The following is a 14908-nucleotide window of genomic DNA, read 5'->3' as shown; positions in this document are numbered from 1 at the left end:
TCTTTCATTCCATTTAGAAGCAGGTGCACACTGTGGTAGATTGGTGGCAGAGCACGGAGTGACAGACAGGGCGCATGTGCACGGGAGTGAAAGCACACAAACCAACCATCTGTGTGTGGAACAAGCAGAGTGTGTGCTCTCTGTGCACCATGTAATGGAGGTGCATAGAACCTTCTTGATGATGTGTCCTTAAAATAACGTTAGGAATTGCCATTGACTTTGGATGGGAAAATTAAAACCATTATAGTTAGTCTAAAACTAGCAAAGACACCTTGGGTCACACTTGGTCCTGATTTGCATTGGGAGTAAAATACTTTCGGGCTGAAATCTGACCAATCCCTCAACTCTCCCTGCAGGACCCAGCTGCGTTATGAACGCTGTGAGTAAGATAGATATGAGAATTAAATATGAGTATGAAAAAAACAGGAATCCAAATATATTACATGGATCATTTATGCTTAACGTTATATATGCATACAGTAATGAATGGAGCTTTTTGTCTGCACTCTGCATTCAGTTGGTCTGTATTTGTGTTTGTCCTTTTAAAGCTTAGAGACGGATAAAACAGACAAAATGGAGCCGAGCCACCAGAAATAGTGGGGGGCAGTGTAACCAAGAAGTTAGAAGTGACATGACTATAGGAAAAGAAGAATACATTTCAACCATCGTTTAGTAAAGGCAGCACTAATGAGTAAGTTTAACAGCATTAAATACAAACATTCAAATACAAATATCACAAGATTGTAGCACAATTTTGTACAGATTTCGTGACATATTTAGTATCTGAGAGAACTTTTACATAAAAAATAAAGTCCTGTGGTTTTTACTCAAATTAAAGTCGACCGAGTTTGGCTCACGGTCTCACTCACTGCCACATTGTCCTTTCTAGCCAAACTGAATATGTTAGATCATTTTAATTATAAGATCATTCTATCATGCACTCACATATGAAGCTAGATGGGAAATTAGGTTCATTTTCCTCGCAGGGATTTTCTCCTGGCAGTGTTAGAGCCATTTGTCACAGTGATGTTAGAATTTCATCGGGCACTGTTTGGACGGGGGCCAGGACCCTCATATACATATATGATAAGGTGGTAAATCGTCAAACAATTAGTCGCATCTGCCCTGTGACACCCGTTAACCCCGGCAACTCTGTGCTAATGAGAGCTGTGTAATATTTTGTGTGTAGCAGACAGAAGCAAAGTGTGCTTATTAAACTGAAGAGAAGAACAGAGTGGTAATTAGATTAAGTCTAATCAAGACCTATAATTATGTTTTTTTTTCCATCTTCGTTTGAATCTACAAATCATTCGTTCTCGGTGAAGTGATACAGATGCACTGTGTGGTGTTTATCTCTTTGTAAACAAAAGTAATAGATTAGTTTAACTGATTAAATCCATTTCCTGTTTCTGTACCTTAGTTCTGCACATTCAGTGCTTTACCTGTTCACACTAGCTTACATGTATCTGTGCAGAGGCCGCATGAGTTTGTGGGGTCTTAGGGGAAATGCCCACAAAGACTCTTATTTTGGGCAGTAAGCTAATTAAAGTGGTGGAGCAGATGGTGCAGACTTGGTCCAGACATAATGAGACGGTGAGTAGCGAGACGGACTGGACATGGCAGGACAGCTGTGAGGGGTTTCTCGAGGTGACCAGAATTCAGGCATCTCCCAGGAGTGAGGCTTTACCCGAGCCAAGAGAGTGGAGTTAAAACTGCATGAAAACTTTTGAGTTACTTGGAGCCATGTTTACTTCCTCCACAACATTCAGAACAACTAGAAGTGAATAATTCCATGCCAACAGTTTTTTTTTTTTATATCTTTTGTTTTCTTCACATCCTCGATCATTCGATCTTGGCAGGTGGTTTTTGGTAAACACCAAATCCTCAACACCTGTTGCCAGAAGCTTTTCCTTTCTGCCAACTCTCACCAACCCTGCTTCAACTGACACTCTCAGTCCCACCATGGGCAAAAAAAGCGACAACTGTCAAATAAACAACTGTGGCCTTATCAAAGTGGGTGTTTTTCTTGGTTGTTTTTTCTCAAGTATCACAAGATTACAAAAAAGGCTCACAACACCAGAAATTCCTAGTGGTTCAAGAATACTTTGGACAGCTAAAGTTAAAAGAGATGATCCAGGCTCCCATTGTGCTTCGTGTGAGGAAAAGGCGGAAGCCGGTGGAAGACAAGGTTTCCAGGCCTGAAAAGGTGAAGTTTCAGGATGCAAGACTGTATCTGGTGGAGAGGAAAATGGGAAACAGCAGGAGAAGCTTTCTGACCCAACTGGCCAGGTCAAAGGGCTTTATTGTCGAGGACGTCCTCAGGTTCGAAAAAGCTTTCCATTTTATTGTTAACTGACTGAGCAGGGCTTGGCTCCTAAAAGCTTTTGAATGTGAAGCTCAAAGAACCGCACTAATGTCGAGTTCAGAGGGATGCAGGGGGAGTTGGACTATTTTCCGGCTTTGTGTTTTTTTGCTCTGGTACCAGCCAGAATGGTTTGATCTTGGTTTTCAAGCACTTATCGTTACCCTAGTGAAATGGAAGGTCGCAATACCGTTTAAAAGCCTGTTTCGAGCTCGGCTGTGATTTCAGCTAAAAGGAAGACTCGGTTTTTGGAGCTCAAATAAACATTAAATTAGTTGTCGGTAAAAGCAGAACAAACGGCAGATAATGCAACAAATGTCAGTCATTTCAGATATCAATGTCAATGTACTTTGTGACATTTTTTTAACCTTCCACTTCTTTTTATGAAGTTAAGGTTAAATTTTCTAATTAAAGAGCCACTGTTGTCCCATGAATACTTGATTAGACATGGTTAGGGCATCCATCCTGCCTCTGCTACACCTTAGTGGATTTTCCCCCTGAGCCATAACTCCACCTACATAAATACGTTTAGCTGGGGAGGAAATGGGCTGAACAAGCTACAGCTTGTTGGCAGTGAGAAAACGAAAACATTGGAAGACAGGCAACCGGGCCCACACAAACTTTTTTAATGAGTTGGTTGAAAGTTTTCTGTTAAGTTGCACTTAAGAAGAGATTTTTTGCAAGCTTGTTTCTTACGATGATGAAATATCCATTGTGTGGTAATTATCGAAGCAGCGTCTTCATCAGTTTTTCTGTCCCTAATTGAAAATATCTCTTAAATCCCAAACTGTGGACGTAGCAGAAGCCCTCTGCTTGACGTCCACAGCGCTAAAGAGGAAGGTTCATTTGAGGATAGACTTACTGTTGATGCCCACCTTCCATTTTTTTTTTTATCTGCTCCTCGGGCAACTTAAATTTAGACTTATAGAGCCCTCCTGGTGAGCAGATGTCTGTGTATGAATGTGTTTTTACTTTTACTTTTAGACATTCAGTGAGGTCATTTTTTCCTAAATTAAACTTCCCTTAAGAGGAAATGAACAAGTGTTTATTTGTAGTCAATAACGGGTCCTCTTGAGTGTAGTATGCCCAACAGGTGTGTGTGTGTGAGTGTTTAAATGCATGTCTTAGTGTTCCTGCCAGCCGTGCACCAGCTTGGCCGTGGCAGCATTCCCAGAAACACAGCTTGGTCGCTCCTATGGTTACACTTGGCTTGTTGCAATTGTTTGAAACCAACGACAGGAAGTAGAGCGTGCCAGCCTCAAACTGTCATGAATTCTGCAAGCCGACAAAACTGATATCAGCTGCAGTTTGATAACAACACCTCCCCTATCTAGTCTCACACAACTTATAGGCACACTGCCTTGAGCATATGGTCTGATGCACTGTGTGCATTCCTCCGTGCATGAAGGAATGTGCTCGAGCACTAGCACTCGCCAGTCGCCCCCCTTGTCCTAATTTCGAGTCTGATGCACATGAACTTGGATCCAGATATCGACATGTTTATCCTGGCTGATTGATGAGCTGCAATAAATGCTCTTTCACACACACACACACACACACACACACACACACACACACACACACACACACACACACACACACATACACACACACACACAAACAAACACACACGCACACACACACACACACACATACACACACACACACCTACACACAAACACACCCAAGCGCAAACACACACACACACACAAACACACACACACACACACACACAAACACACACCCACACACACATAGGCTGTGGATATCATAATTAACCATTTCTAAGCCCTGTCCCCTATAGTTTAATATAATAAGCTTTTAGTTGTCAGACAGCATATACAGCATGTGCTTCCCAGTGGGGGTAAATATACTGGTCTAACTTTTTTGGCTATACTTAAACCTTTTATTTCAGATGGTCATAGACAAAAGTAGACTACTCATTTGCAGCTGACATTTTTAAATGACAACCCTGCAAAAGTATCTCAACCATGCACATGATTTAAATATTATGCTTAACCCAACAGGTCCCAAACATAGACTGTACACAAAGAGGGACGAATGAGGCTGCCCAAAAGTGAAGCTGAAGCGTCTCAATAACCCCCTGTTGGCTTGCTAGCTTTTAGGTCCTAAACCCAGCCGCTTTTATATTATTGGAAGGCTCACATTCAATTTTTGGTATTTTTTATCACACAGTTTTTTTTAGTAAGTTTGGTTTTAATTAGTTATTGTATGCTAAGAAACAGGGTGAAACTTAGCAGTATCTCGATACCACGGCTCCATCCCCTGAATACTACTGGAAAGATTCTAACTCAAACATCATCGGCACAAGATGGCAGCGGTCATATCTGGGATATTTAGGCTTAATTTCTGGATAGTGGGAGGAAGTGGAGACGTGTCTGATAACTTTGTGAACAGTCCATGTTCCCAAGCCAGACAGCACTCCTACCAAAGACTGGAAAACAAAACAAAAAAAGATTTCTATTGTGTTGCAGTGTACAGCTACTTAGTTCGAGTACTATTAGTCCAAGGGGAAATTGTTCAAAGTGTTCCATTATTCTAATGCCGCATACATCTATAACATGCCGTGGATGTAAAAGCTCAATCTAATTAAATTCACGCATGTATCTTCCCTTAATACAGTGATTGTGTAGCCAATAATGAGATGTCTTACAAGCGCAGCTGTTAAAGACAAACAAATGAAACCCTGCTATGGTGTTAAAATCTGTTATGGACACATTCAGTCTTTGATTTGTTTGTTGTTTTTCACTTCTGGAAGAGATGAGATCCAGAGAGTTCTCCATATCAAAGCCCATCGACTTTAGCTTGTCCTTGTGTCTGGGCTGAGTCCCACTGATTCAATCTGGTGCTGGGCTTGCATTCTACCTCATTTGCATGTCAATCTGCCATTTTACATTCTGTGTGGCTACGCATTAAGATAATGATTTCGAATTTTATATCTTGGTAAACATGACACGAGCGTAGAGTGCTTTTACCCCCTTAGATCTACAATCTTGTTCCAGCATTGCAACTCAACCCCTCAGCAGTTTTAGAGGAAATCATCCCTTTAGCCAAATATCTATTACTGTGACATACAATTTAATTTGAATCTTTTGTGTCCCCTAAATCCCTCAAACTGTCGGTTGGAGAATTCCATGTATTTATCAATCTCTTTGTAAATTAAAGAAACATGGACCATCAGCGGCCTGACTGATATGCCAAGCAGATAGAGGATTAGTTTTGTCAGTGATTTGGTCAATTAGGCCTCAGCCTGAGCTCTGCTGGGACCTCCCCTTAAGGAGTCTTTCCGCTGATTTACCCACGGCAGGAGAGAGGAAGAGGAGGAGTGTGCAGAGGGTAATTATGTACGGCTGGGCGCTCTGATTGGGTACGGTACTTAGACACTGTTGAAGGAAGCAGAGGGGAGGAAGCCATGATAAAAACTGTCTGTTGAAAGTGTCGGCAGAGCTATAGAAGGCACTGGTTGAATGAGTTTAGCGCTCAGCTATCAAACAGTTGAGAGTGACACTGAGGGTCTGTGCTGATTGTTCACCCCAAGCTGTTCCCCAAACAGCATGAGTAAGATCATAATACTGAGATTTGAGCTTTCAAAATCGCACTTGAACATTTTCACTCTCCAAAGGTTTCTAAGGTCAAAACAGGAAAGGTTTACGTTACGAAATCAAGCAGTGAAAGAAACAATTCATGGTATCCTGTCAATCAGTAAATGTGGAATCAAGGTTTTTTAGCTGCTTATGTTTTGCATGAAGAAAAATACTTCAGGACCTGGAAACACATATCAGGTTATTTGCTTGTGCATAGAAACCAAATGTAATGCTGGAACAGTTTTTGTTCTTTCACATGGGAGTTTCTTATCTGTGCTTCTGTGCTAACCCTAACCCTCACTGCTTTTGAAATAGGATGTCTTGATGTAGCATGCCTGTGTGCACCAATGATCATTTTAACATTTGTGCTTGTGTGTGCTGGGCTGTTGTCAGTCAAATGTAATAAAACAGTGGTTACCTCCTGATGAATATTAGACAACAATGTTTTGATCAAAACTCAACTTCTAATCCTCACTAAATGTCATTAAATATCTTAGAGAAACATGTGACACCAAACTGGCAGGTGTGTTTAAGCTGATAACATACTCATAATGTTTGTATTGACAGTTGATCACATGACTTCTTGTAAAAGAGTCACTCATGGAATCAAATGCACAAAGAATGATCACATAACTGAACCAAACCCGAGCTAAAAGGAGAGTAAATATTAAAGTTAAATTAAATTAAATGTTACAGAATCCAATAAGCAGAGGTTTTTCGCTATCGACTTGACGTGCAAGTAAGCAACATTTTGCTTAAAAGTGAACTCTCCCAACCTAAAAGGTAAAAATTATGTGTCTTCTGTTGCCGCCCCCTTGAACTCAAAAGTGTCCTTATTCATTGAGCTTTGACTGACCTGAACAAGACCACACACTGAGCCGTGACCCTTCTGACAGGTCTCTTCTACTCTCTCCTCAGCGATGCGGTCACTCATGTTGTGTCAGAGAACAGCCAGGCTTTGTCACTGTGGACGTGGCTGAAGGGCTGCGATCTGAAGAATTTACCCAGCATGCACGTGTTGGACATCAGCTGGTTCACTGACAGCATGAGAGAGGGGAGGCCTGTTGCTGTCGAGACCAGACATCTTGTTCAGGTTAGTAGTATCGATGCAGATATAGGGTTAGCAATATGGCAGGATTTATTTAATTGGAAATGGCGGCTAGACATGTCAGATTTAATTATTTGAGGAAAGAATCAATTATAACTTTTGTACAGGAAATGCATATTCTGAAGTTATTCCTCAAAATAATATATGTGTATATGTTATAAGCTACTTCTTTCACCCTGCAAAACTATGATGTCTAATGTGTAATGTCAGCTCCCTGACAGAGAGAACAAATTTAACCTCCCTCTGTCTCTTTCATAGTGCTTCAGTTCACCTTGCTGATAGCAACAGAAACTCCCCCCATATTGCACGGGAGTGTCAAATAAAGCCATCAGCTGGATGTCAGGGTTCCGAGCAGCCCACTAACTGAAACACATTGAAACACACATTTCCCCCTGTGGATGGCACTATGAGGCGTATGGATCCACAGTAAAGAAATATATATATCTCCTCTTTCCTCCCACAGCGGAAAGAGGAAAATACTCAACTCCCGGAGTTATGCTTGCCTGTGATGGCATTAATGGTCACAGTGACATTCACTGTGTGTGGGACTGCGAAATACCCCACAAGTGTTTTTGTATTGCAATGGCATTGTTTCCACATAAGCACGCGAGCGTGGCACATCAGTGGCATGCTTCGAGTTGACTGCATCATTAAGTGACGAGGCTAACGAGGCCATGCTGGCATTTATTGACCCAGCTCCCCGGGTAACCAAAAGCCCATTTCTCTGCTTGTTTTGTGACGCTGTTCCTCTTCGAAGCCAACAAGGTAATGCGCGGTGGCATTTATCTGCGTGGCGCTTCTAGGAGATTGTTTTTTATGAGAGATGAATCCATTTAAAGAGCTATAGAGATAAAATGTTCCCCATACAAGCTACTTCTCTGCCACATTTGCCTGCAGCTCCTTTTGACAGTCTGGAAATTCAATGTGTTTCCTTGTCAAAAATATTCTATAGGAATTCAGGGAGGAATTTTAAGCTTTAAATGCTTTGAAATGTAGCATGTGCCATTACTTCTTGGCTTGCAGAGAAGATGTTTAACCTATTTAAGTGGAGAGGTGGGAAGATGGAAGAATATGCTGCTAAAGGAAATAAGAGGAAATCCTTGCCAAGGATTTAGTTTGCATGTAGCTTGGGAGCATGTGTCTGGCTTCACTCATTGGTTAGATGACATAAAAATGCACTTACACTCACTCAAAGCCCTCTCTGAATCAGCTTTGTCTTGAGTACATTTTTAAAACTGGCAACAAAGCTTGAAACTGTTCCGGGTGTGCCGCAGTATTAGAGCATGCATTGTTATGTCATAAATACAAATGAATGAAAGGGCTTTGGATTTGGGTAAAATGATCTTAAAATTCAATATCAATTGAGGGGCCAGTACAGTGCAGCCCAAACAAGAGGAATGTCTGCTCTTTTAGAGGACCCTTGAAGAGATCCTCTTCACAACATTGTGCATGTGGAGGAATGATGTTGTGATCACTTTGCCACTATGGCCTCCAAAGTTCAGAGTTCAGAAGGACACCAGGGACATGTCCAGAGCTGGCATTGACATCAATCTTGTGTGATGCGATCACAAGTGGACGGCTCTGTGTGGATGTGAACGCAGCTGAGTGCATCTACGCAGCCACTTGAAAACAACGGTGTCCTAGGCCTCACTAGCTAGCTCTCTAATGTCATAATGATCTGAAATTATTTTTACATTTCTCAGTGTTTCCCATGCATTTGTATAATTGTCGTGACTCGCCACACTATCAACATTGCCCGCCACATATTGATTTTTGTTACCCTTTCAGATAAGTTAAATCCTTTTATTGCAGCAAATTGATTCTTTCAGCTCCTGCCTCCCCCCGACCTCAGGCAGTCAGAGCCAATCAACAGGATTGTTAAATTGCATGTTAACTGTGTAGCTATGGAAAACGTATTGATAATGTGATCTGATGCAAGCGGAGAAAATGGCAGAGGACCAGGTGTAGGTTTGTGTGTGCAGTGACACGTAGTCTCCCTTTAGAAGTGGAGCCTCTGTGACCTTTGACCTGCTCAGCAGCCCAGGAGGATTTCATCTGCCCACCTGAGTGCACTCTGCGTGACAGCCATTATCATGGATGGCTTGGAGTGCCTCTCCGGTTTATAGGAGGGTGCAGGAGTGGGCGAGGTCTTGCAACGCTTACAGTGGTTCCCATTTCATCTCGACAGATGGTGTGTGGAAAAATGAAGCTGCGGCATGTAGACTGCACATATTAGTTACATCTAAGTCGTACAGCAAAGGTGGAGAGGACACTGGAGAGGAGGCCAGGAGGGGATTCTCTGTCTATCTGATCGGTCTCAGAGCTTCCACAGAGTTATGGGCCTGTATAATAACCAAGGCCAGATGGGAAAAGCAACTTCTGCATGCTGATGCACAGACGCTCGTCTCCATGGATGCACAATCCCATATTGGATTAAACAAACTGCAGCTGAGGTGGAAAAGTGAGGGAGAACCTCCTGTTGTATTTACAAGCAGTGCAGTTAGGGAGTTTCCAGGGCAGTTTTACTTTTGATTGGCAGAAAAATCGTCCCATGAAATATATTCATTTATTCAGTTTTTTGGGGGGAAAACAGGAAGGGCTCCTGGCAAAGAATAAATGATGAACATTTTATGAATCCCTTACTGATTGATTCAGCCCAGCTCTGTGAGAGGTACCAGCTCTTTTCATTATCTTTCTGAGACACTCCTGTTCCCTCTGCAGCATCGATCCCAGTCAACACGGTGTGGCGACAATCGCGTCATCTTCCTCTTCCTCCTCTTCCTCCCCTTTCTGTATCATTCTCCCACCTATTCCATGGGCAATTTTATGGACATAATGTTCTCTTTTGTGAGTTCTAATCGTCTGCAAGAATATTAATATTACATTGGTAATCCTTTTGACACATATATTACAAATGGGGAACCATTTCTTCATAGAATGAAAAGGCAATTTACAGGAGGCAAATTGGATGATGGCAAGCAGATTTGTAATGCCACGGGTTAGGTAGTGTAATGGATTTGGATTCCACCAGACTGTGAGATGAGTGTCATTAGCCTGTTGCCCTGGAGACACACAGTCATAAAAATAACTTCTCAAAGGCAAATGGCTGCATTTTTATGTAATTCAATTTGAATGCTCGGCTTCGGCAATAGTCAGGAAAAACCTTACACACATTTAGCCTGTCAATAACTTGCAAAGGCTCAGAAATAATGACAATATATGACTGTGTATGTATGTGTTCACTGGTCTGCAGTTATTTCTTTTTTTACACAGGACACCGTGGCCTCATTTCCAGAAAGTTCTACACCCACCCCTGAGGTCAAAGTTTCCCGATATGCCTGCCAGAGACCGACAAGCACGGAAAACTACAACGCGACTTTCACAGTAAGAAACGGTTTTCTAACCTCACTCTGGACGCAACTGCACCTTTTATTTGTTCACCCACCTGCGGCTGTAGCTCCAGCTGTGCAAAATATAAAAAGCCCCATAATCTGTTCTGCTCTAATTGGACGGCTGGCTTGCTTCACTCACCAGCGCTCTGACACAACTCCCCCAAAAATACATTAACCTGCAAATGAGTAGCATCTGCAGCTGGGGCAATCGGAGGTGCAACAGCTGACATGCCCATGATCCCTGGCTCAGGGGCTGGCACGGACACGCCCCGAGGCGCTGCGCCAGGATGGGTGACAGACGTGACACTCCTCACAAGCAATGATGGATTTGTCCCTCTGCCATCTGGTGGAAAGCATCGGGAGAGGGGGGGGGGGGGGGGGGGGGGGGTGGCTGAGGTGGGCCGATGAGGAAGAGGCACTCAGACTCATGCGTGGAGATGGGGAAGTGGTTAATTGGCTGATTGGCTTAGATGTTGATGAGCCTGAGAGAAAGAGGATATGATGGCGATGAAACTGCAGGTGCACAGTGAGAGACCGGAAAATAGGAAGTAGCCCATAGCACGTGCAGACAGTGTATTAATCACACAAACAATAAACCACCACACAGTGGTTTTGAGAGGTACTTTTTAAAAGACTTGACCTACATTTCTACAAAGGAATGAATCAAAAGAGCATTTATTGTGCATTAATGACAAACTGTTGTAGTATCCATCTTCATCGGTGTGAGGCTTTGCTGCAATTCCTTTTTTTATTTTTAAATACGCTGTTTGGGCTTTAGTCTGTTAGTTGAAAGAAAACAATTAATTTGGAAACGTCGCTGTGGCCTCTGAGAGATTATGAGAGGCATTTTCATTATTTTCTAATATTTTAAAACTAAGCAATCATCTTGAAAATAATGAATTCTCAAATAATCAACAGATGATTCTGTTATGAAAACAGTAATTACTTTAAAATTGAAATCCTCAGCCGTGACCTCATGGAACATTCAGCCTGATTTAAAGAAGAAATTAAAACATACAGATAAACAGAACAACATTGGTTTGCTCTTTGTATTCCATTCATTTTTCATTTTCATTTTTTATGGAAAATGAACTCTAAAGACTAAGTGAGTGTGTGTGTGTGTGTGTGTGTGTGTGTGTGTTTAAGAGTGTGAACACCTGCTGATGAGCCTCTTTAAGCTTCTCTTCTGCTTTATTATGACTTTGTATTTCCCAGTGATAGTCATGATAAGTGCAAACAAAAATCATTTTCACCCGTGCAAGTGAAGGCATTTATTGAAACTGAGACGCATGCACTCACACGTTTGTTCACATTGTTACATACAGATGGGAGCACTCACGCACGTCTCACCTGGGCAGGGCCTTATTCTTTCTTTCCTTCCACAGCATTAACTCCATAATTAGTGATCCCACTCAATTTCTCTATCCCCATGATTAACTCATTTTCCCACACAAGAGAGTTTGCACCAGATGTGGTCTTTTGAAAGCCACAGGTAAAACTCTTCTACTTCAAACATTTTTATTTTCCTCGGACCTCAATAATAAAGCAAGTCTCTCTGTAGAGATAGGCAACAGAAAATCCCATGATGTTCTGTGACAGTGCTTATGAGGACGAAGGGATTAATACACAAAATGCAATCCTTGATCTGTCTTCCTGCCTGCTTGAATCTTTTGAAGGTGCCCAGAGATATTTTGAAATGTTTGTATGTATGTGTCTGTATTTGTGATCAGGTTTATTAATATAGTTTAGTGGTTATTTAGTATGCCTCCATGGCTTTGTGATGTAAGCTGCTTTCAGACATGCGCTTAAATCCTAAAATCTCCTGAAATGATCCTGAGGGGCTGCATGTGAGCAGGTAAATGTCAGAGTCAGAGGCTTTGGACATTCTCCAAAGCTTTTCCTGCCAGCCCTCTAAAAACTCTAGATGATGTATGAATTACCCGATGAGAGAGGGATCCTCATGATCTTCGCTGCCTCTGGCTCCATCCTCTGTGCTGGGGCTGACAATAGGCTCCTCATGATGAGCCCCTGTCACCTGGCTCTCTCCCTGGATCTAACCCTGAACAGTCTCTCATCAGAAGAGAAATAAGGTGTTTTCTATACTCCGAACTCCACAGTTCAACACAACAACACGACCAATGTCTTTAGTAAGTCTAAATACAAGAGGGCTTTTACGTCATAACTTGGAGACAAAAACTAACAAACTTACCTGAGAGTCTTGGCCTCTGTCTGACTATCCTTGCCTGTCTGTGCTCAGCTCCTCTCTCTGAGTTGCCTTTACCTGATGACACATTTGTGGAACATTTCCATAAACACTTCATTACTGTCTTATATAAATTTGCCTTTCTTATCACTGGGGTCCTCATACTTGTTGTTTTGGTGCAGTGAGAAAAAAAGTGGACCAAATCAATGTGAGTAGGGGAGAGCGGGGTAATGTGGGACATCAGGTAATGTGAGACACCCCCTGTATCTAGGCAACGGAACACATTTGTGGTCATTTGACCATTATGTTTTCAAGCCCCTCCCATTCCCCCCTTGCCATGAAGGAGAAGTTGGTGCTGGCGCTGTGGAAAGTATGTTTTTTCACAAAAATGTGTTTTTTTCATGTAAAAGTAAATGTTCTTGCTTTGAACTTAATCAACTGTTGTGTCAAAACAAATTGAATCAGGTAGAAAAACTTATATCATACATGGTGGTGAACTTTCAACATATAAAACCATGTGATTGATGCTAGCTGAAGATTAGCCTGAATTGCTAAGAGAAGTTTTTCTAAAACGGTGGCTGTGGGGTAAAGTGGGACAAATGCTGTGAAGCATGAAGCACAAGTTAAGTTTAGTCTTAAACATATTTTAGTGTTATATTACATTATATATGTTTTATTTTTTATGTCATAAACATTGTAGAAAAGCCATCATGCCAAGAAACTACACACCAGGAAGACAACCTGGGGCAAAACACCCCTCGCAGAGATGGAGAGTGTAGCCGCTGAGGTCATGCAAGGAAAGAAGTCCTTAAGAAAAGCTGGAAGGGATAGAAATATTGATAAGACAACCCTCAAAAGATTCATGAAGAAAAAGAGAAAGGGAAAGTAAAATCAGTAGCCTGGGGTGCAGTAGCTGAGGTAAAGAGAATATTCACAGATGAGATGGAGGAGGAGCTTGTAAAACACAACACAACAACAACTAGCTGACCAGTTCCATGGCCTTGCTCCAGTTAAGTGCCGTGAACTGGCATTTGAATACGCAGAGAAAAACAATGTGCAGGTAAGCTAGGGTGTGCAAGAGATCACATGAATCATAATAATCATAAATGTGCAAATTGGCCAATCCCCATGATTCTGTTACTAGTCCGATATTAGTTTCGAAATGTGTGGTTGTCAATCTAGCAGTCGGGATTTGAACTATTACAACATGTGTTGTTATGGTTGTTTTAAAGTGGAAAACCACTTTACCCCGTAGCTGGGGTAAAGTGGGACACAAGACCACTTTTTTTAAAACCATTGTATTTTAACTGACCTTTGTCCTGAAGACATTCTGATCATTTCCATTGCTAGAAAACATCCTGAATTAATGGGAAATGTGTAAATTTTTACTGATATATCAGTTTAGCTCTCCTAGAGGGGAGCAAATGTAAAAAATGTCCCACATTACCCCGCTCTCCCCTACAGGAGAGAGATTCAATCAAAGCTTAAGGATGCTTCATTTTGCATTGTTATTATTTCAAGTTATCATTGCTTATGTTTGCAATGAAATTGAGGTGGAAGACTCTATGGAAGGGTGTCCCCCTCTGAATAAAAATGTATTCCATACACTTGGAAAATAATAAATAATTGATTTTTACATTAAAAGAAAATCGCATTAGCTTGTGTAATTATTCAAGTTCTGAAAATTTGAATTATTTCATAATTGAGATTTCACGATACTGGAGTCACATTTATTCTGTTATTATGCCATCATTAGTTGTTTGTGTGTTATGCTGTCAAGTGTTTTAAAGTGGCTAAATATAGATGACAGCAGATTGTTGTGATTACATGTTCTTAAGAAAGTTCTCTGCCTCTCATTAGCTTTTGAGCTGTCAGTTGACAGCGTTGTAGTGATGAGTGTTGTCAGAGGAGAAACATGTCTGATGGCAGAGGTGAGGGACCCTGGTGAGATTTGTTTTTGTGTATTGGTAACAAAAGTGATGTTCATATGCCAGAAAAATAGAGACATTCTTAAATACCCTCACTTTAATACACAAAATGGAGACAGTATTCTCTGGCTCAGTCCCACAATAGTATGGTTCAGTGTTTGGCCAAAAAGTAGTTTTGGAACATGCTGTGCTGTCACCTAGCAACCATAACTATTACTACTACTACTGATTAGTTGATGTGAATACTTAATTAATGAGTACAGAGTATTCATGTAGCTGGTGTGATCCCATCACAAGATAGTTTGCAGTT

General features: G+C 41.5%; 1 protein-coding gene across 3 annotated transcripts in view; it reads left to right on the top strand.

Annotated features, from left to right (window-relative positions):
* Positions 1 to 14908, top strand: part of dntt (deoxynucleotidyltransferase, terminal) — a 99883-nt gene that overhangs the window by 12557 nt on the left and 72418 nt on the right. For all 3 annotated transcript variants that reach the window (XM_053435870.1, XM_053435871.1, XM_053435872.1), the window contains 2 exons: positions 6886 to 7060; positions 10349 to 10459. In XM_053435870.1, coding sequence (XP_053291845.1) covers positions 6977 to 7060; positions 10349 to 10459 — 195 coding nt within the window. In that variant the 5' untranslated portion in view covers positions 6886 to 6976. The remainder of the gene's footprint in view (positions 1 to 6885; positions 7061 to 10348; positions 10460 to 14908) is intronic.

Source organism: Pleuronectes platessa, chromosome 12 (genome assembly GCF_947347685.1).
Source record: "Pleuronectes platessa chromosome 12, fPlePla1.1, whole genome shotgun sequence".
NCBI classification, from domain to species: Eukaryota; Metazoa; Chordata; class Actinopteri; order Pleuronectiformes; family Pleuronectidae; genus Pleuronectes; species Pleuronectes platessa.
Note: the sequence above shows the minus strand (reverse complement) of the source record. Positions and strands in the feature narration are given on the sequence as shown.